General features: G+C 37.5%; 1 protein-coding gene across 1 annotated transcript in view; it reads left to right on the top strand.

Annotated features, from left to right (window-relative positions):
• LOC113078232 (high mobility group protein HMGI-C-like) overlaps positions 1 to 14,836 on the top strand; it is a 30,748-nt gene extending 15,912 nt beyond the window's left edge. Inside the window, exons 4-5 of the mRNA XM_026250554.1 lie at positions 10,831 to 10,863; positions 14,234 to 14,836. Coding sequence (XP_026106339.1) covers positions 10,831 to 10,863; positions 14,234 to 14,272 — 72 coding nt within the window. The 3' untranslated portion in view covers positions 14,273 to 14,836. The remainder of the gene's footprint in view (positions 1 to 10,830; positions 10,864 to 14,233) is intronic.
• Positions 14,837 to 23,563: the final 8,727 nt, after the last annotated feature.

Genomic DNA, 23,563 nt, shown 5'->3' with positions numbered 1-23,563 from the left:
TGTTTCTAGCTTCTGGAAGCGCTTTAATCATTTTTCTCTGAGCCAGCGACCATAACAGCTGCCTCGATAGGTGCTCCGGAGATGAGAATGTGAGAGGTGAGAGATTGAAATGGGGGAGATAGAGAAGGGCACAAGTGAAAGCAGTGGGAAAAAAGATAATTACAACAACTTAATACGGTTTCCCCATATTAGAGAGATTTAATACTGTAGGGCTTTCTGCTGTTTTATTGATAGATTAATCAAAGTTGCTATTGCATTATTTTAACTTGTATAAATTAGAAGGTAATTATAACATAAAATTATAAATAAGAGTGCAAGATAAAAAAGTATCATTTGTGAAATATAAATGCATTACAATATTGCATTACTCCCTAAAAAAGTAACTAAATGCATTTCTTTTTATGGAAAGTAATGCACTGTTACTTTTGCGTTAATTTTTTTTATCTGGTCTGGACTTAGTTGTGTTTTTTTTTTATATAAAAAAGTACTTTTTTTTGGCAAATGTAAAAGCCCTATCTTACCAACAGTGATATGAAAGGAAATACATGTCTCTACAGTGGAAGGCACAGCTCAAACAATCCTTTCAGTTGTGCTGCCATTCTGTATTGCATGAAGAACAGGATGCATGAGAAGAAAGTTAAAAAACGCAAAAATGTTGTATGGTTGAATTGGATAATTGAAGGTCAGCATCAAATGTACTGGTTATTATAATGGGATTAAATACATAAATGCTATTTGTGTTATATGACATATTTAATTTGAGGAATACTGAATATATTTTTGTGCAAGAGAGATTAGTAAATGCATGTTATTTGAATAAGTAAAGATATTTTCTTGTAAATGTAAAATTAATGCATTACTTTACTAGTTAACCTAAAGTAATCTGATTATGTAACTCACATTAATTGTAATGCATTACTGCTCATAATTATGACATATTAATAATTATGAAATTAACTGTCAAAAAAAAATAATAATAAAAAAAATCAACTTTTTATAGACTTTTTATCTTTTTATTGTAACATCATAAGGTCAACTTTTGGTCTCATAAATTACCGTTATTCCACAAATAAAAGCCGGGGCCTTTATTTACCTGAACGGCAGAAGGTAACAGGCTTTTATTTGAAGCAGGCTTTTATTAGAGGCAGGCCTTTATTTCTAATTCCATCTGTTTGATAAGTAATTGTTTTAAATAACCCATTTTAAATTAAAAGCGATAGCGTTCCAGTGGACAGAGATCATAACATTAGCACAGATTCAGTTCAGAATCAATCACCAGAAGAACCAGTTCAGTTCAGACGCGCTCTGTGTCGATCTGCTTCACGCTGAATCACACATGCGCAGTTATCATCAGCTCCTCGGTTCTCGAATCAGACGCGTCTGACAGAAACGCTTCTCGGTTCAGTGTACTGGTGATCCGAAAACTGATGCAACTGGTTCTTGAATCGAGAACGAGAAACGCTCCGGCAGTAGGCATGTACGTTCGTTAACTGGCTCTGCTCCACAAATTTTCCCCCGGCCTTTATTTATTTGTCCGTGTTGACCACGCCCCCCCCCGGCCACTATAAGGTGGCCAGCGTTTATTTGACTACTGCTGGAGGACAGATTTTTATTTGAGGGATTACGGTAATATTTTAATGCTATAATTTTGATGTTTTGTCATAATTATGTTTTATATCATAATTTTATATTTGTCGTAATTGTGACCTATATGTCATGGTGTGTTGACCTTTCATCTCATAAATTTGAATTAGTATGTATTTTGACTTTTTGTCATAAACATGACTTTTTACCAAAAAAATGTTCTCCTGGCAATGGGCTTTCATAATTTTAGTTCCTAATTATAATATATATATAATATAATATAATAATATATTTTTGAGAACAGCTATGATGAGAACAGCACAAAGCAATAATTTGCTATCAGCAGTTAAATGAATTTGTCCATAATGGCAGCATCAGTGCTGACATGGTGCTGGCGTGTGAATGAATAAATGAAAGTGAGGAAGAGGGGGAGGAGGACAGGAACTCTTTGTGTTTGTATGAACAGGGAAAGGTATGTGGCATACATTATTGATGGTGACACCTCTGCGACACGAGTCCTTTATCATGGTATGGCCAGGCGAGGAAGCGGTTCACACAGAGGACCGCATACATACATTCTTTCGCCAAAAAAGCATGTGTGTATATATGTGTGTGTATACACACACATATATACACACACACGTTTTTTGGCATCATTTTACATTGATTAAACATTTTTATTCATATTTTTAAACATTTTATTTAATATTGTTTTGTTTTTATTTATTAATTTGGCAGCTCTACTACAAACGCGTATTCCTTGTGTTTAATACATGTAAATAACAAGATTATTGACACAAACCTTTTTAATTAAAAACATTATTTCTTTTTTATTGAGTTGGAATGTTTAGTAAAATCAAAACAGACTTTGGCAAACAGATTGAGAGATACAAATCTATATTTCAGTCTATATAAAGAATCCCATTGGACCGACTGATGTATTGACCCAGTTCCCAATAAAGACCCCACAGAGCCCAAAGAAAAGGGGAAAAAAAACTCAAAACTGGAAGGTTTTGTGGAACTGAAGTAAAAAACCTGAATTACTGTGCCTACCCCCACCACCCCTATCCTCTCCCTTCTCTTCCTCTCTCCTTTGAGAAACTCTGGGAACTGATTTCATTTCAAACAGCAGAGGCTCCTAAACAGACCAGATCCAATTTGTCTGTGCTTTTTCCCCTCCAGAACACCCCCCTCCAAAAAAAAAAAAAAAAACTCCTAACAAAAGGCTGCTTGTCTTGCCAGGAATTTTCCACATTCCTTGCTCTGGCAGACATTTTTCTTTTCTACAAAGGGCCCTTCGGCAAATTCCCCCTAAATGCAGGGTTTAGCCCAGCTCTGATAGGTGGCATTCATAGCACTGTTTGGTTGGGGAGGGTGCTTGATTTGGAGTCCGAGAAGGGACCTGTGAGCGGTGGGGTGGGCAGGGGGGCTCTTGGACCTAGAATCCTTTCAGATTCGGCCGAACCGATGGAGGGAAGCACAAAGCCAGTGCTGTGGCCCTGTACCCCGGAGATATCTAGGTAGTTTAACAGAACATGTGGCCTTTATTCATGGGAGCGGAGGGGGTGCAGTTACTGGGTGGCTCGTCTGTGGGGTCCGCCTCTAGTGAGGGAGTCCTTGGATAAGTTTGCCTCATCAAATCAAGCAGAGTTTTTTTTTTATGTTTCCTGTCTTTGTGGAATTCTAACATATGTTAGCCGTTTATGTTTAAAGTGAATGTGAGCTGCGTTCCATATTTCTAAACTTTCCCTCTGTATTTTACCAGGCAGGTAAAATGTATACGGCTTATGGGCAGTAAAGAGTCTCCTTGGCTGTACCATGTTAAAGTGTCCCTGTAACAGTATGGATTTGGGCATTAATTGGCTCAGACAGAATCTGCAGACTTTTTGTGCTTATTTTGAGGGAAAATCTGCCAAATTCTGTGCATTTAAACAGTAAAATGTGTTTGCTAAAGCCGAGACCACTACACTAGGGATTCACTACCATTTAGCCTCCAAAAATACAATACAAAACCCAGTACGTTTTTTTGGCCAAAATCTGCAATTTTGACAGATCTGATAACATAAAATTTGAGATTTAGAAAAATATAAATGAATAAAATGATTATATTTTGCTGGAAAAGACATTTACAGTCTAAACAAAGTAAAATGCATTAATTTAGTATCATTCATGTTCTGTTATCCTTTTATTCCACAAGTTGCTTTATTAAAGGGTTAGTTTACCCAAAAATGAAAATTAGCCCATAAATTACTCACCCTCAAGTCATCCTAGGTGTATATGATTTCAGATGAATCCAGCTGGAGTTATATTACAAATTGTCTTTGATCTTTCAAGCTGTTTAATGCCACTCAGCGCATGTTTTAGTGCATCAGTCCAAAATAAGAGAAATAAAAAGCACACATCCTTAATAAAAAATGTCTCACATGACTCTGGGGGGTTAACAAAGGCCTCCTGTAGTGAATCGATGTGTTTTGTAGGAAAAATAGCCATATTTTAACATAATAAACATAAATTTTCCAACTCCTCTAGAGTTAAACAGTTGAGTTTTACCGTTTTCAAATCCATTCAGCTGATCTCTGGGTCCGGGAAAATAGTGGAGTGTTCCTGTAACTCTTTAACGCATACGATCACAATGGTGTGATCAGTCTTGGGTGGTCCCTGAAGTGTACAATCACACCGGTGTGATTAGAACTTTCAGTGCGTCACGTCATCAACTGCTAAATTCGATTTTGCGCTTTGGCTTGTGCAGAGCCAGATCGGACGCGCTGAGCGCTTGTCATTATCACAGATATTCAGTGTTTTCAACCATATAGTGCTTATTTTAGATTTCAGATATTTAAATACAGATAAAGTACTAGCAAAACCATAAATTTACAGCGCTGATGTCTGTGGAAACTGCAATAATGATCCTTACAAATATAATCTGACTACATGTTTTTATTGATATCATATATAGATTGTGTAGGTAACTATAAAGTTTACTCTGCCCTTCCCCAAGTTTACTGGAGACCTACTTCAACGTGCTTTGGAAGGAGAGGATGAATTTGCGTGTTGTAAATCCCACAGCTCGGATTCAGCACAAACTATCACCTGGTATAGATCAACTAACATGTTCGATATATAATTGTTTAAAATACCAAATATATTTACTTGCACATATTTCAGAATCGGAATATCAGATATTTTTATAATATAGTGGGCATGTTTGTAAATATTTTGAATAAAACAGGAAAAACTAAACAAAAGTGATCCATGTGTCATACAGATCTATTGTAGCTGTGTTGTGTCACATGACAAGCATGACGCGTCGCCATGGAAACAATAGGGCGGTACACTCTAAAATAACGGTTGCCTAAAAAAACTCATTTTAAAAAAATATTTTAAATAAAGGGTTAAATGTAGCTTGCACCAACAACCAGTTGTTGTTTACAAGAATCAAAGGTCCTTACTTTAGCAAAGGAATACCAGTCTTGGCTTATATCGAAATCCTCTGACATTCTTCTTTACAAATCCTGGATTTGTACTTTTAATTATTGACTATTGTTTTGTTTTTTCACTTCTGAGCGGTGCATGAATAAAGCAGACCTTATACGACATTCCCCCGGAACTGTTTCCATGTACAACAGTGAGTTGCAAGCTATATTCAATTGATTATTACATTTTAAATACAAAACGTTCTTACAAAAACGCATCAGTTTGCTACAGGAAGACTTTGTTAATCCTCAGAGCTGTGTGAGACACTTTTTTGGATGGACGCTTTTTATTTCACTTCTTTTGGACCGATGCACTGCAACAACGGCTGAGTGTTGTTAAACAGCTTGAATTATCAATTTTTTATATAACTCCATTTGGATTTGTTCAGAAAGATGAAATTCATGTACTCCTAGGATGACTTGAGGATCAGTAATTTACAGGCTAATTTTTGGGTAAGCTAACCCTTTAAACAAGCTATAAACTCAAAATTGGAATACAAATGGAAGGTCTCCCAATGTGATATTTTCCCTCATGCTAAGACATCAAATCAAAAGGGATTTCAAATATAGATGTCCTTGGTTTTTTGTTGTTCGGACAAACATTCAAAGACCCCAGAGGCAATGAATGAGAAAAAGAGAGACATAAATATCTCCAGTGCAGTTTCTTATAAGAGGAGGGAAGGCTTCCCCACAGTGTAAAGCTTTTAGTAAATGACTCTTGGCGCAAAGAATGGTTTTGGTAAGACTTGCCAGGTCCTAAGAGCAGGAGTCTTCCACTAGCTTGGCTTAACTCTGCCCCGGCACGTTCTGTTCTGGAGCTGCTGAGACATGCAGCTGCGTGCTCTCAGCTTTTGCCCCAAGGTACCTGTGCCAGAGGCTGACTTACAACCATTACATAATCTCTTTGTGTAACTGGTCCAAAGACCTCTTTGCATTCTTGAAGATTGAAGCATCTCCAAAACCATGTCTACCACACATACTGTCCAATATTCAATATTTTTTTAAGATCCTCCTTGCATTTAAAGCAGCATGAGAGTCCATGGCAGCAAGAAAACATTTCTACAACAATATTAATCACCTTTTGATACAGAATACTCCGACTTTATTTTAAAGCCAGGATTTGCTGGAGTATTTAATAAGAAAAGAGTTTGCATGTCATTTTCTCACTAGGCCTCAAGATTTAGACACTATATTAAGGAATCGTGAGATTTCTGCTCCATAATGGTACGCCCACATAAAACTTCTGGAAAAAGCTCAGGCACGTCTCTTCATTTTTGGAGAACACATTGACTAATTGTGGCGTTAAGGTTAGAACAACTTTAAAAGAGGCCACCAGTCCAGACAGGTTTTAATTGGATGTTGAAGATGTTGCTTATCTTATTACTTTAACTCCTTAAGAAAAAGAAATGTTTCGTACTGAAAAGGGAGGAAATGTACTACAAACAGTCATTAGCAAGATGTAGTACTATCTATTTAAAGACAAATCTAAAGGTATATTTCAGCCAAAAATGAAAACTATTTCTCATCTTCATGTGGTTTCAAACATGTACAGTCTTGTTCAAAATAATAGCAGCACAATGTGACTAACCAGAATAATCAAGGTTTTTAGTATATTTTTTATTGCTACGTGGCAAACAAGTTACCAGTAGGTTCAGTAGATTCTCAGAAAACAAACAAGACCCAGCATTCATGATATGCACGCTCTTAAGGCTGTGCAATTGGGCAATTAGTTGAATTAGTTGAAAGGGGTGTGTTCAAAAAAATAGCAGTGTGGCATTCAATCACTGAGGTCATAAATTTTGTGAAGAAACAGGTGTGAATCAGGTGGCCCCTATTTAAGGATGAAGCCAACACTTGTTGAACATGCATTTGAAAGCTGAGGAAAATGGGTCGTTCAAGACATTGTTCAGAAGAACAGCGTACTTTGATTAAAAAGTTGATTAGAGAGGGGAAAACCTATAAAGAGGTGCAAAAAATGATAGGCTGTTCAGCTAAAATGATCTCCAATGCCTTAAAATGGAGAGCAAAACCAGAGAGACGTGGAAGAAAACGGAAGACAACCATCAAAATGGATAGAAGAATAACCAGAATGGCAAAGGCTCAGCCAATGATCACCTCCAGGATGATCAAAGACAGTCTGGAGTTACCTGTAAGTACTGTGACAGTTAGAAGACGTCTGTGTGAAGCTAATCTATTTTCAAGAATCCCCCGCAAAGTCCCTCTGTTAAAAAAAAGGCATGTGCAGAAGTGGTTACAATTTGCCAAAGAACACATCAACTGGCCTAAAGAGAAATGGAGGAACATTTTGTGGACTGATGAGAGTAAAATTGTTCTTTTTGGGTCCAAGGGCCACAGGCAGTTTGTGAGACGACCCCCAAACTCTGAATTCAAGCCACAGTACACAGTGAAGACAGTGAAGCATGGAGGTGCAAGCATCATGATATGGGCATGTTTCTCCTACTATGGTGTTGGGCCTATTTATCGCATACCAGGGATCATGGATCAGTTTGCATATGTTAAAATACTTGAAGAGGTCATGTTGCCCTATGCTGAAGAGGACATGCCCTTGAAATGGTTGTTTCAACAAGACAATGACCCAAAACACACTAGTAAACGGGCAAAGTCTTGGTTCCAAACCAACAAAATTAATGTTATGGAGTGGCCAGCCCAATCTCCAGACCTTAATCCAATTGAGAACTTGTGGGGTGATATCAAAAATGCTGTTTCTGAAGCAAAACCAAGAAATGTGAATGAATTGTGGAATGTTGTTAAAGAATCATGGAGTGGAATAACAGCTGAGAGGTGCCACAAGTTGGTTGACTCCATGCCACACAGATGTCAAGCAGTTTTAAAAAACTGTGGTCATACAACTAAATATTAGTTTAGTGATTCACAGGATTGCTAAATCCCAGAGAAAAAAAATGTTTGTACAAAATAGTTTTGAGTTTGTACAGTCAAAGGTAGACACTGCTATTTTTTTGAACACACCCCTTTCAACTAATTGCCCAATTGCACAGCCTTAAGAGCGTGCATATCATGAATGCTGGGTCTTGTTTGTTTTCTGACAATCTACTGAACCTACTGGTAACTTGTTTGCCACGTAGCAATAAAAAATATACTAAAAACCTTGATTATTCTGGTTAGTCACATTGTACTGCTATTATTTTGAACAAGACTGTACGCCTGTTTTGAAATATGTAACACAGAATGTGAAAATAGATTTTGTGTGAACAACTCACTTCCTTACAAAAATAGAAGAATGTCACATTCTTTTCTACTTCTTTGCCATTGTTTTTTATTTTGGAGATACTGTTCATCAATGTTATCATTCCTGAACACAGTGGGTGTCTCTGTTTTCCTTGGCATGTGTAACACTGTAGGCTGGAAAATAATTCACAGTAGTACTTGTTTCCAATGTGGTGGGTTGTGGCAAGCAATGAACTCTGAGGCCAGTTGGCAGTGTAGTGTTAAGAGCTTGGAAACTCACTCTTAACTGATCAATTACTCTTTTTTTCTGTCACTTCAATGAGAAAAGGCTTGAGATTCTTTCAAGATACCCTTTTAAGTTGTTTTTAACTTCTTGTAAAGGAGCGTTTTTTTTTTATCAGTAGCAATGTGGAGTACACAAATCAAGCTGTATATTTATGTAAATGGTCTTAATTAAAGCTATAACCACCAAAGACATTGAGGGGACATGTCGTCCCACAATATCTAGAATTGTGTGGTCAACTGGAATGGGTTTTTGCAGTAGTTGATTCTTAATCAATTATATTTGGTATGTAGTTATGTCTATGGCTTTAATTGCTATAGGACAATTCTGGTCATTGTCAATCACGCCAACTGCAGCATAGCCTCACATTTTTGTGCTACATGCTGAATGTGACTCACGACTTGAAATAACATTTGAGCAGTTGCTCTGTTCTCCTGTTGGCATACAAATTTAATGGCCTTTACAACCTCTCAGAGTGCAGTTTCTGTTCACTTATAAACACAAGCCTTTACACTGGAAGTTCCCCTACTGAAAAGCAAAAGCTGTTAAAATGTACAGTAATGTTGCAGTCCTTCATTTTAACAGCTTTCGTATTTGCTCACAGGGTCTGAGAAACATATATATAAAAACATATGGTTAATTTTATTTTCTTTGTGTGGATTTACACAGACAAGTCTTTGACAGATATTTACCTATGAATAATGTAGGTTAAGGATTCAGCTAGGTGATATAAAAATAAATATTAAATATATTATCAAGAATATTTAAGACGTTGTTTTATAGCCCAGATATCCTTGAACCCACTGAGCAATTCATGGTTTAAAAAAGATCCATTGGTCACTAGTCACATTTCACACCACGTTTCACAACATTTCACTCATTAGCTTCTCACACTAATTTCCCTTTGGTCACTGAACATGACTTCCTACATTAAAACCAGATCTCATTAACAATGAAAATAACAGAGCTGTGAGATGGAAGAAAAAATTGTCACCTTGTGCATGAACATTGATGAACTAGTTGATTCATGAGAGTTTTTGCTATTACTTCATTGCCTCTTTCGTGCATTTCTGTTTATTTCAGCAGACCACAAGTTATCTATAATTTGGATATCTAGAACCTGATGGCTAAATATACTCACCTTATCTTTTTAGGAACATACTGTACATCTTGCTCTTTTAGTACATGCCATGTACAGCTCAAAGGGGTCAAAGGATCCCAGGGGTCATTCAGTTTGCAGTAGTGATTTGGTGTGTCAGCTACTAATGACTTCAAAGAGCAAGCGTTGTTTTGTGAAAGAAAAGGCTGTGGTTTTTCTATACGTTCTGAGGGGCAGAAGGGCAAGAGGGATCAGGGTTTCTGATCTGCAGGGTGACAAGTTCAGAACCAACAGGAAAATAGTTTTTCTATTTTTCTCTGGTTCTCAGATACTGTTTGAATGTGTTTTTAGTACTTTTGTGCATGTATTGTATCATTAGTTATGTAACGTACAGTGCAGTTTTGACATTGAGAGTCATCTGTTAGTTGTAAAGTGTACATGGCTTCTTAAATTTAATGTGTTTGTAAATAGGTGCAGTCGGGAAGGTGTTGGAATTATCCTCCTCTTCGTGTCTATTGTCGTCTCCATTGTATATTTTGTTCTGTCCATCCCATTTGGAATGTGTGTGTATCATTTTCCCAATTTCTCATTATCGCCAGCTGCATTCTTCGCCTGCTTCCATCCGGTGTTGACACTTACTGTGTTACAGCAGCCTGATAACTTTCCAGGGAGAGCTGGCACAAAACACACCAGCTGCTCCCAACCATCCCAAATAGTGTGTGTACTTTATCACCAGTGGCTGGCTTTGGTTCCAAACATTGGACACTCTCAGGGTTTTATTTTTGCCTGGTTTTCACTCAGAGCAGCGGAGTACTCTGTAGCTTTCAAGCTCCGGTCTTAGAAGCACTTCCTGCGGGGTGACAGCGCTTAGGGTTTATGATGTAATGCGAGTAGGGCACAATCTGGGCAATGTATACCGCACAATTGCCAATGTAGAGGCGCTAAATTTTTTTTAGGGATCAGAGTTTAGGGATTTCGCCTGGATCCGAGTGTCTGAACTTAAATTAGATTTAAAACTACAGTTGAATTTTATTTTGTAAAAATGTTTTTAGATGCAGATTCTTTTTAAATCACATACCTTTATTATATATATATATATATATTTGATACATTTCATTATATTATTTAATGAGTTTACCTATTGCATTCAGAAAATGATAATTGTTTCTCTTTTTGTCTTTCAGCCACAGCAAGTGGTCCAGGAAAAGCCCGCTCTGGTATGTCAAATGAAATCTTTGCACCATATATAATTAATACAGCAGGTGAACATGCACACATATATGATACTTAAAGTCCAGTTGGCTAGAAGGGGGTGGCAGCTTGCGAAAACTGGATGAGGAAGAGGATTTGCTCTTTGGGTTTACGAAGTCCTCATAAAAAGTGAATGAAAGGGGGGCATAATTTTGGTTTGATGAGAGACCTGCTTGGTTAAGGCTAATGTAAATCCTAAAGTGCTATGTGTGGAATCCCAGTCTACTTTGGTTTCATCCCCTCACAGATGAATATGCAATCTGGCAGACAGGATTAGTTTGGAAGAGTTGCCCCTTTTTTCCTCTCTTGCCAAAATTCCTTCAGCATATTAACAATGGAGTCAACTTTATAGTCTTGTGCACAGCGCTTTTTTAATGTGCTCATGAAGAAAGACAGCAGCCTGCTGCTTATATACTATAACAGGCTTTTACAGTGATTTAATTAATCAGATTTTCATGAAATTAATGCAGTTAATTTTTTTATTGATTAATATATCTACATAAAATATTTATAAATACACATTTTCAAAACTATTCACTATTAACAAATTATTTGCTTTAACATTTTTATATTCAGACTTGGTTTGAAAATGCTATATATATATAATTGTTTTTTTTTTTTTTTTCATTATTCCAAATATCTCAGCAGAAGAAAGATGCCCATACAGGTTTGGAACAATTCAAGGGTGAAACTGAATTTTCAGTTTTGGGTCCCTTTAATGGTGATGTTTGATGTGTGTTGTCTTGATAAAGTGGAAAGACCCTAATAAGAAAAAAAACACACAAGCTTGAGATACAATTCCTCACTCTCCCACACAATCTTCACACATTTACTAGGAATCTGCTCCCCTCTTCTTGTTAGCTGGTGTCGACAAGTTTACGGTGTGAATGCATAACTGAGCCTGATTTGTTGCTATGTGGGAACGCACAGACCCTAATGGCTTTGCACCACCTGGAAGGCCTTGCATATACACTCACACACATACATACATACACAGGTATATATATACATAGTCTGAGATTGTATATCTTAACCAGAAGGTAAAACTATCAGCACCATCTTGATTAATTATATGTAAGGAAATTCTCTCAGAGAGCAAATGTCATTAGCCACCCTGTTCCAAAAGCCACCTAAGAAATAATTGGGGTCAGGTATACCTGAGACTAATCTAATTTCTTAAGCCTGATGTATGAAATAATAACCCCAGAAATCTAAATGTTATCCTGCTTTCACAGACAAGGCTTAAGCCTAGGCCCAGACTAAAATGCATGTCTGAGTTTCTTTAACTCAAAGACACTTTCACTGACATATCTTAAAATATGTCAGCGCATTGTTTTGTTTCAAGATGCACACCAGTAATGTTTTTTTTTTTTTTTCTCTAAGGCATGCTTATTAAAACTACTTAAATGTACTAATTGAATTATGGCCTAATCCCGGCCCTTTCTTAAACCAGGCCTACATGTTTATTGAAACTTTAGACAAAAAAAAAAAAAAAAAATCGAAAGAAAAAAGTTTGTGTTTTTTGTTTAGTTTCATATGTGATATATCAGGCTTTTATAGGAGAACAAGGAGCTCATACTCTAGGAGGAAAAATGCCTAAATTTTATTTAGAGGCCCAAGCTAGAATTTGGTGAAGTTGCTAGTATTTTTAGGGCAAATAAAATTCATTCTGATTGCTTGTAAATCAATAAAATTTAGCAATCAGTATGGCAGACTACTTACATAAGATGCATGTAAATATCAGTTGGCATGCTATCTCTCCCAATAAAATGTCTTAGTAATAAATGCTTAGTTTTATGATCAAAGCTCTATAGGATTAATTCGATTTTACAGCAAATCCATGACCTGAAGATAGAGAATGTAGGAATTTTCATAAAAGGCCATTTACTTGCAGGTGACAGAAGGTATAGAAGACTGTGTACAACAGGTTTTTCAGCAAAGTTATTATAGTGTTGATATTTGAAAGGCCTTAGAAATCTGCATATCAAATATGATACCGTAGTCTTTATAGAGTTGATCACCCAGTTGTTCAGGCAAACTACTACATGTTAGTATGCAGTTTTGTAAACCCCCTTCACTGGGGGTAAAATGTACTGGCATTTTTCTGTCAGGTTATTATTCAGTAATTTTGCAGATATTTCTGTTAACCCTGAAATACAATGCAATGAAGTGCAAAATTCTAAATACAGGTAAAACACCTCTACAAATAAAAATAACATTGTACCCTTTATTTTTTACTACATACAGTAGTGTTTTTGTTAATATGGTTATATTAGCACACTGTTCAATTAGTTTTTCTTAATAGAATGATATTATAATTAGTTGAAGTGCAACTTTTAGTTATGATGCTAATTTCCCTCAACTTCACGGAACAAAAGATCCGCCATAAACCCACAACACAGGCTTTTATTTACTATTGCTGAACCATCTTCTTTCCTCATTGGTGATGGTTAAACAAAACGCATGGTGATTTTGGCCAATTAATTCGTTTTTAAATTTTCAGGAGGAGAATTCCATTGAAGTTTTAGTGGTTTTCAGGGTGCTGTAGCTATTGCTTTAATTGCCCTCGGCATGAAAGAGCAAGCGATGATGCATGTGAGTCTTTTAAACAATTTGTTTCCAAAAAAATAGAATGTTTAGAAGAAATCTATGCAAAAAAAAACAATCTGAATTCTGAAAAATGTAGCAGTTGCAGCGCTGAATTAAAACAAACTGCCAGAAGAAATCTGAAATGCCATTAAAGCACATAAGATTTTTTAACTAAGCTGGAATTTTCTGGTCTGTTAGGTGGGATTGGTGGGCAGTGGTGTCCGAATATGAATAAAGTTAAATAAAGAATAAAGAAATTTTTTTTATGTCCCCTCTCTCCATCTCAATTCTTTCACTCGCCCATGTCACACATGATAGCGCTTAGCTGGTTCTTCACAGCTGAAGTGTCTGCCGCACTAATGAATGGAGTTTGGCTCATATAATGCAGACAGGCTTTTGCCATGGCCTTTCCTCTGAATGGGAGCAACACAGCGAAGAGGGTTATAAATTGTGTCAGTTAGCCTCCCCAAATAAAATGAAGCCATGTGGAAAATGAAATCCATTTCATTCTGAAGAGTACCCAAAGCCAAGCATCTCCCCAGCCCCCATTCACAGCCTTCCTCCCTTTTCAATGGTGCTCATCTCAGCAGCAGCTGCGGGATGTTCTCATGAAAAAAATATATATATGATATATATAAATGCTAATAGCTTTGCTCTTTCAGTCCATCTCACTGCTTTCTAACGTGTTTACACATAACTTTATTTTTTTTTTGGTGACTGATGAGCGGCCACTGTTGTGTTTTGTAGGAAGAAGAAGAGGAGGAGGCGGAGCAAGAAGAGGACTAAGCAACCACAGGATTTTACCTCTACCTCATCCAGCTGTCAACTCTCTCCGAGGGATAAGACTGCCTTGACCACTTATTATTGACTTCCCACTTTCGTTTGATCATTTTCGTTTGTTTATTTTCATTTTTTCTCATTGGTTTATTTGGGTTTGGTTTCGTTTTGTGATCAACACACACAACACCTCAGAGCGTAACCTGAAAAAAAAAAGACGCAAATGCAAACAAACATCTTGCAGATGACATTTGGAGCCGCCTGGCTGTTTCCACTTCCCACAAAACAGCTGTAAGCACATAGGCGCAGGGGTTAAACATACAGGCTGTGCTACAGTGGTTCTTTTCACCACACACAAACACACACACACACAAACACACACACATACACACTCTTGTTGACTGATTTTTCAGGTAACATTGGCAAAGTAGAAGGTGAAACTGTCTGGGTTTGTCATTCAACATGTGGTGCTTCTTATATCTGGGTGGAGCTTGCACAAGACACCCCCCCCCCCCCACACAGTATCGTACCACCAAAGACCATTTTCCCTTCCCTGTCCACTTCATTTTGATGTTTTGTGAGCTTTAAAAGTATTTGCCTTAAAACTGCAGACAGAGCCTTAAACCTATTAGTTTCTATCATTTAAAAATGTGCAAGTGGATACCTCAAAATGAAAATTGTTATCATTGACTCATTTTCATGTTTTTCAAAAACCCATTCGACTTTGTTTCTTCTGTTGAACACAAAGGGAGATGTTTTGAAGAATGTCTGAGCCTTCTTGAGTCTTTTCTATACAATGAATTGAATGGTGAGTGCAGTTGTTGAGGAAGTATTTCAGTGTATAAAAGCATACATTTAAATATATTTAGCACCCAAAGCTGTCATATGGTTTGAAATATTGAGCAGGTTTAAAAAAAAAATTTTTTTAGCTTGATCTCCATTCCGTTTCATTATGTGGAAAAGTGCCACATGAATCTTCTTCAAAACATCTGTTTTTGAGTTTTACAGAAAAAAGTAAGTCATACAGGTTTGGAACAAGTAAATAATGACAGAATGTTTATTTTCTGGTAAATTATCCCTCATTAACTGTCATACCCATGTCCCTCTTGTCCTTGGTGGTGATTTATTATTTTTTTCAAACTGATAACCGTGAACACTAAATGTCTCATTGGGACACCGTTTTCAGCATTACTGCAGAACAGTAGTTCTACTGTACATATCTTCACGACTTCGGCTTTGCTTAATTAACATACGTGTACATAATTGTGTTTTTATTTTCTTGTATGACATAGCTTTAAGAAAATAATTTTTTGACAAATTCAGTGAAAGGGAAATATATCAACTCAGTCAAGACCTAAACCTCAAGAAACACAGGAACAAAACCACACTATACCTCATTAAACACAGAAATACCTGAATTGCGGCGATGGCGTCAAACGGCATTCGGCGAATCCTAACGTACGCCGACGTTGTCATCAATGCAATATCTCCTCACCGTTTCAAAAGCTACCTCTGATTTCTTCAACCAGCAAACCAGCTCAAAGAGACACGCGCTGCTAGCGTTCTCATTACAAAGCAGGGGATGGCAGTGAGTGCCAATGTTGAAAACAAACCTTGTTGTAAGGGCAGGTGAACAAGTCGGGGAGGTAATAACTGAATTCTGAGGTCTGTTTGTAGTCATATGTAGAACTAATCATGCAGCTAAGGGGAAAAAAGTACTGTCTTGTTCTAGTTATTTTGTTTTTTTTTCACATTAGCATATATCTGACATTTGTAACTAGACACTCTTGTCTCTGCAGCTGGGATGTCTGTTTTACATTTTTAACTTGAATATATATTTTGTACTGATTATTCAATGGTTTCTAAGGATCAAGTGCTTGTATGACACTAAATGATATTGTTGCGAATGGATTTTTCTTTTCTTTCCCTATTTTTTCTCTCCACTATTGCTCTGAATTTATAGTTTAGTTCCTATGTACTATTCAGATATGTACCTCAAAAAAAAAAAAAAAGGATAAAATGGACTAATAATCAGCTGACAAATACCTACCTCCAGTCTTGAAAATGGAAAACATTTTTTGCCTGGTTTCTTTCAGTATGAATGTACTGAAAAATACTTCAGGACTGCACAAGATCCTGTTATACAAACATATTAAATTGAAATGAATTCTGCTTCATTTTAATTCAGCTGGTGGAGTAGATGGCTAAGGAAACAACTACACACACAAATACACATCACAAAAAAGAAAAAGAAACTTGAAACATTATTTCAGGTTTGAAAAAATATGTTCGGGTTTTGTATACTGCATATATGAATATGTTTTTGAAAATTAGTAGATATTGAGATATACTTGATTAGTGATTTTTGTGAAACATACACAAATGTGATTTTCTTTTTTTCTTCTTCAGATGTATATGTAATGCATATGTAGTTAAAGAATACACCTTTTCAACCTGTCACCATGAAAACCTTAAGAAAAAGTAAGCATGGTAATCTCAAATGGGCCTGAGGTAGAGCCTCAGAGGAAGCTAATGGAACCGTTGGCATGCCCCTTGAACTCACAATGGCATGTAATGACCGTCTTTATACGCGGCAGCTTGGCTTTTGCCACAAACCAACATTGAACGTTGCTCAAACACTGTAATGCTACTACCTAAATGGTTACAGTTCTTGTAAAAGTGTCAGTTTTCGAATCGAACCGCTTCTTTACTCCTACGAGTTCAACAGATGTAACAGTTGCTTGCTTAAGTGGATGGATGGTGTTTCTCAGCAAGACCTCAGTGGTGGTTGCGTTTTAACACTGTTTTGAGGGCGTTTTCGGGAGATCTGTACATAATGGCAACTGAGGCGCACTGCTTTCAGCCCTCCTTAAACTTGGCATTGTGTTCAGATACTTTCCTATGTTGGTTTGAATATGTATCCAAAGGAGCCACTGTTCATGTGCTTCCAAACTCTGGGTGTCTTAATGAAGATGAAGTTGTATTTTCATGACAACATGTTCCAGTACAATCGAATACACTTTTCTACCTCCAAGAGGGCCTCCTGTTACCTCATTTTTTTTTTTTTTCAAACTTACTATCTGCTTAAATTCAGGTGCCTATGTCCAGAGAGAATGGCGTAAAGTTTTTAAATTTCTATATATAAATCTATATATTCATAGTTTATTTTTGTGTGTTTGGGGGAGGGGGGTTGTTTTATAAGACTGTATCTCTCTGCCTCTCAGTCACAAGTCAGGTATGACTGGACAATTTGACTTGTTTTTAAAATGTTGTCTTACATTTATGCATTTTTTTTGTAGTTTCTGCGGCTGTGGAGATGGAAAAGTATCACTAGGTGGTTACTCTCAGCTTTCTTCACTCGATATATAACACGTTTTCTAACTATTATGGCTGTTTCACTTAGTATTGCTGTTTGTGATTTCACTTAAAATTGCTTGCTTGTTTAAAAAAAAGGACAAAAAAAGAAAACGTATTAGAAAAAATGTTCTCTTTATACGTATCCACCTCTTTATTCAGCACAATAAAAAAGGTGTCTGTGACCATTGTTGTGTCAATATTACTACTGCTTGTATTATCTACAAATCTTCTGTGAACCACTTTTGCATTTATTTATATCCACAGTGACTTACATTACATTTAAGGTACTTTTCACTTCACAAAGCCCTCTTTACACTTACAGCGATTAAAATGCAAATAAATATTAAGAATTAATTTGATCTTTAGTTGCTTCTATCTGTGATCCCCACAGATTTTGCATTCATTTGTTCTGTCGTTTTAGTAAATCATAGACATGGTGTACCAATTAGTTCTCGTTTTGAACATGCACAAAATTTTCATAGGGAACCTTTTTGCCCCATCATGAAACTCACATGCATTCATATTGCAAAAATATATTTATTGTGGCCACAAATTAAGAATTCGTTCTCACTTTATCACTGAAAATCATGTCAGTGTGAACGTGCATGAATTCCATCTTGTTATTAAAAGTCCAGTATGGGGCCACTCACACAGAATGCTACATGGATGTGTTTGATCATTGCACTCGCATCACGCATCTTCTGCAGTGTCTCACGTGTGACAAGGTGTTCTAAAAATGCATTACTCAAGTTAAAATTAGTTAAACTTTAAAAAAACACATCTCGAAGCCTTGCGTTTCCTCATTTCACTGCCTGCATTTTTCAAAGCAAAAATGCATTTTGTGTGAATGGTGAAGTAATTTTTTATTTTTATCTTCGTTTCTGTTGCTGTATATATACATATATTTGTTAAAAGAGCCATTCATTTCTTTATGGGTGACACTTTGGAGAAAGTTACTTAGTGCACCCTTTGGGGCCCTCATACCTTTCTTAATGCACATGTATATGTATACAAGCCAGCACTGAAGTCTCAAGGGTCATTCCACATTGAGGCTGCACGTTTAGAAACACAGAGGCCATGTATGGATCTTCTAAGTACACAATGTTATGGAATTTAGAGGACTGCTTTTTTTCTTCTCCCTCCCCCTGTTCCTCTTTCACACACTCTCCCCCTCTTTCCAATTCCGAAACATCTCTTTAACTCCCATTCTTTGGTGTACTCACATGGGAGACATAGCCCACACTGGAGCCCCTGACCTCTGCTCCACAGCAGACTCTGTGAATGGGACGGCGGCCCCCACTTCAAAGCTGTGCCGTTCTGACAGGGCTCCTCACTCATCCCCCCCATACTCCCCTCCTTTTTGCAACCCCCCACCTCACCTCGGCTATTTGCCCCTATCCACTACAGTGCTGAGGGTTTGGTTGTTAGTGCCAGCTCACATCGTCAAGCTGCTCAGTAATTCCGCCAGACTTACCCACATAGAAGGAGGGAGGAATGGGTGGAGAGGGAGTTCACTGCTACCACAACCACGTTCAGAGGTGGTCTTACCAACACCACCTCTACCTCTTTTCTGTGTAAAGAGGGTCTGACTTTCTGTGAGAGAGTTTCCCTCCTTTTTCCTCTTCACTTGTTCACGGACAAGGCCTCAGACAAAAATCTGGTTCACTTCCATTTTTTTTTTAGGTATCATCTAGATGCGGATAGCACACTTTAGAACGATCTCACAACTCACTAAAAAACATAGGCCTACCAGTCGATGTCAATGTAGCCATTAGTTTGTCAGTTGTTGTTTCAAAAACACTTAAGTAGGCGCGTTAACCAGTTTTTTTAATGTAATTTATGTAATTTTTATTGTATATATATATATATATATATATATATATATATATTAAAAATAGTGATTAAAGGCGAAAATATGCTTCTCCTTCGGTTTGGCGCCATTTCTGGTGTGGTGATGTTTGTATAATGCACGTCATAGACTCAATCTCCCGCTGTTTTTAAAGCCATTTTTCTATGTAAACATGCGTTAGGTTATAAGAATTTATTGTGAAAGTCTAGCCTCGTTTTTAGGGTCTGCTGCTTGAGGGCCGCGTTTTAAGACACTTTATTAAGAAGTTCAAGTCTTAAAGCTGCGGTAGGGAACTTTTGACGCTCTAGCGGTTAATAAACAGAACTGTTTGCGTCTTGCGGAAGAACATTGTAGCCGGAACTACTTCTCTCTGTTTATGTCTATGAAGAATCACAAAGGTACTGGGTTACTCCGCCGCGGTACCCCCGAAGCAATCTAAAATAGTCCGAATGCACCCTAGTGATTAAGGACAAGCTAAAAACACGGTTTGGAAAATGGATTCATGGTGTACTCACTTATTATATACATTTTTCTACATTTTTAACACAAACAAAGTTACGGACCGCAGCTCTGATTGGTTGATTTCTTACCTGGAGTGGTCGGTAAGGCAACCAATGGGAGGAGCCAGAGGAGCTTGGTTTTTTTCACAGATTATCTGTCTCATATTCTACTGTCAGGACATAATGACAGACTTAACAAATATGTAAAAATATATTATATATATTTACAAAAGTTACCTACTGCAGCTTTAAATAATGCGTCTCTGAGAATTGCATACTTTTCCATTCCGCTCCACGCAACGTCGCGATTTTAAACGCAACAGAGAGCGGCAGAGTGCCCTCGGTTTGAACGGCCCATCCTCTCGTTTTTCGTTCTTTCTCTCTCTATATACAGTCTTGTTCAAAATAATAGCAGTACAATGTGAGGCCAGTTGATGTGTTCTTTGGCAAATTGTAACCTCTTCTGCACATGCCTTTTTTTTAACAGAGGGACTTTGCGGGGGATTCTTGAAAATAGATTAGCTTCACACAGACGTCTTCTAACTGTCACAGTACTTACAGGTAACTCCAGACTGTCTTTGATCATCCTGGAGGTGATCATTGGCTGAGCCTTTGCCATTCTGGTTATTCTTCTATCCATTTTGATGGTTGTCTTCCGTTTTCTTCCACGCCTCTCTGGTTTTGCTCTCCATTTTAAGGCATTGGAGATCATTTTAGCTGAACAGCCTATCATTTTTTGCACCTCTTTATAGGTTTTCCCCTCTCTAATCAACTTTTTAATCAAAGTACGCTGTTCTTCTGAACAATGTCTTGAACGACCCATTTTCCTCAGCTTTCAAATGCATGTTCAACAAGTGTTGGCTTCATCCTTAAATAGGGGCCACCTGATTCACACCTGTTTCTTCACAAAATTGATGACCTCAGTGATTGAATGCCACACTGCTATTTTTTTGAACACACCCCTTTCAACTAATTCAACTAATTGCCCAATTGCACAGCCTTAAGAGCGTGCATATCATGAATGCTGGGTCTTGTTTGTTTTCTGAGAATCTACTGAACCTACTGGTAACTTGTTTGCCACGTAGCAATAAAAAAAATACGAAAAACCTTGATTATTCTGGTTAGTCACATTGTACTGCTATTATTTTGAACAAGACTGTATATATCTGAGGTGAGTTCACATAATTGTTTGTTTCTTGTATCTTCCTCACTAAAGGATGTCCGTCCACACCAAGGGGCAAGGAACTCGACCGGAAGTTGAAGTCGGGTGGGGGCTGCCATCTTTTAGCAGAACTTCACTTGCGTTAGCATTCCCATTGACTCCCATTCATTTTGGCGTCACTTTGACAGCGAATAACTTTACATCTGAGGCGTTTAAAGACTCTGTTTGTCCATTATTTATTTCTAAAGATACACGACAATGTATAAAGGGCTCCATTACCTTCTATGTTACATTATGGCCCCGTATAAACAGTTTTTGTAAAAAATAGGCTAACGATTGCGTCATAACCACTCGGCTCTCTGTCGCATTACCGTACAGACAGGAGGAGAAGCTCGCAGGCAATTAACTTAATATGGCGTACTGGCGTTACATTTTAAAATACTATACAAAATAATTAATCAGAATACTTACTCCTGCTCACTCACGCCAAAGAACTCCCCGCTCAAGCTCGCCGTCTCTGCAAGATTAACGATGGCAGTTTGCACACACAGCTACTAGAAGATTTACATCTGGCAGACAGGTTGCTGACGTCGTCAAGCTTCGTTTGAGTCTGCGCGTCAGAAACGGAAGTGCTAAAAAACGCTAAAACTGGGCTTCATTTGTCTCAATTGAGTTCCAATGGGGTCGCTGTGTCCATTTCTTTTACTGTCTATGGTCCACACTGCTGAGCATATAAAACACACTTCCTGTCGTCTCGTGTGTTTCTGGGTGCAGCTGTTGTATCCATGGCGTGGACTCAGCTATCCGCTTCAGATCCTTTTAAATCCTATTTAATGCTTTTCCATATAATCCTTACACCCAGATATCACACTATAATCTTATGTATAAGCCTTTTCAAATACTAGCATATTTCCCATGTTGTATACTAGTGTAACCGAGTTGACATGACATTTTAAACCATGTCCTGCAGTGTGATGTGATACTTTATTTTAAACATGGTCCTGCAGTGAGACAAATTCATGTTTAAAATGTTATTATTAGGGGTGTAACGATACGCGTATTCGTATTGAACCGTTCGGTACGAGGCTTTCGGTTCGGTACGCGGTACGCATTATGTACCGAACGGTTCGTTGGACTAATTAATTATAGTTGCAAAATAAATAAAAAATTGTGAAATATAATTATATGCGTTCAACAGGGTAGCTCAATAACCCAAACGACGTAACAGGCAACGCCCCTGACACCCCCGAAGAAAAAAAAAAACACCAACTTTATATGTTATATAGGCTACTCAGTCAGGCGCTCGCTCACTCAGTACGCGCTGAAGGCTCGTTGCAAAATGGCCAATGCGTTTAACAGACCAGAAATATAAGATCCTCCAATAACCAACAGGTCTGGTGTTTGGGTGCACTTTACCAATCGATCGGGGCATCCGAGCAAGCACGGAAATCAAAATGGAATAGTACTGTACTGTATCGGAATTTCCTGAGCAGTACGATACAATTAACAGGCCTGCACGTTATTAGATAGAACAACTGTTATAAATAGAACGTATGCACGGGCAGTTTTGAAAACTCCACCTACTTTGCTCTTGGCATAGTGCAGCCCAAATCGCGTTGTATCTGAAGGGCAACGCTGAGCCCAGGGTCCAGCGGCGCGTACTGAGTGAGCGAGCGCGCTCTGTAGTGGAAAACGCAGGTTTTAAGAATATGCTTAATGTAATTGCTAATTGAGCCCCGTTACAATATTCCTTCACGAGCTCATTTCAGCCAGACCGTAATTCCTGCTTTGTGCCAAAAAACAAAAGCCCTATAGAGAACCAATTGAGTAAAAACACACTCAATATAAAGAGTTATAGAGTTCCATATAAAAAGTTACATCTTTGTATTTGTTCATAACTACTACAACAATAATATAAAATTTTCATTTTTTTTTTATAAGGAGCTGTTTTTGTTTTATACAGTATGCTACTAAGAAAACACCATAGAAGATGGGTAAAGAATAGCTCCATCATTGTTCAATGTAAAAAAACATACTTTGTTAGTTTTAATAAATATTTTTTTTTTAAATCAAGGAAATGTATCTGCCAATTTTTTCTTTTTGCTGTATCTAAAACGTACCGAACCGTACCGAACCGAACCGAGACACCAGTGAATCGTATCGAACCGAACCGTGAATTTTGTGAACCGTTACACCCCTAGTTATTATATACTAATATTCCATGGTGGCACAATTAGTGAGGTTCTAAATTGCACGTGGATACACATGCTGTTTAATAAAGTATCACATCACACTGCAGGACATGGTTTAAAATGTCATATCAACTCGGTTACACTAGTAGCCTACACAACATATATATTGAATAAGTCACAAAACAGAATGCAGATAATACAAAGAGGGGAAAATAATGATTTATGAATGTATTAAATTAT

Source organism: Carassius auratus, unplaced genomic scaffold, assembly GCF_003368295.1.
Source record: "Carassius auratus strain Wakin unplaced genomic scaffold, ASM336829v1 scaf_tig00024766, whole genome shotgun sequence".
In the NCBI taxonomy this organism is placed as follows: domain Eukaryota; kingdom Metazoa; phylum Chordata; class Actinopteri; order Cypriniformes; family Cyprinidae; genus Carassius; species Carassius auratus.
Note: the sequence above shows the minus strand (reverse complement) of the source record. Positions and strands in the feature narration are given on the sequence as shown.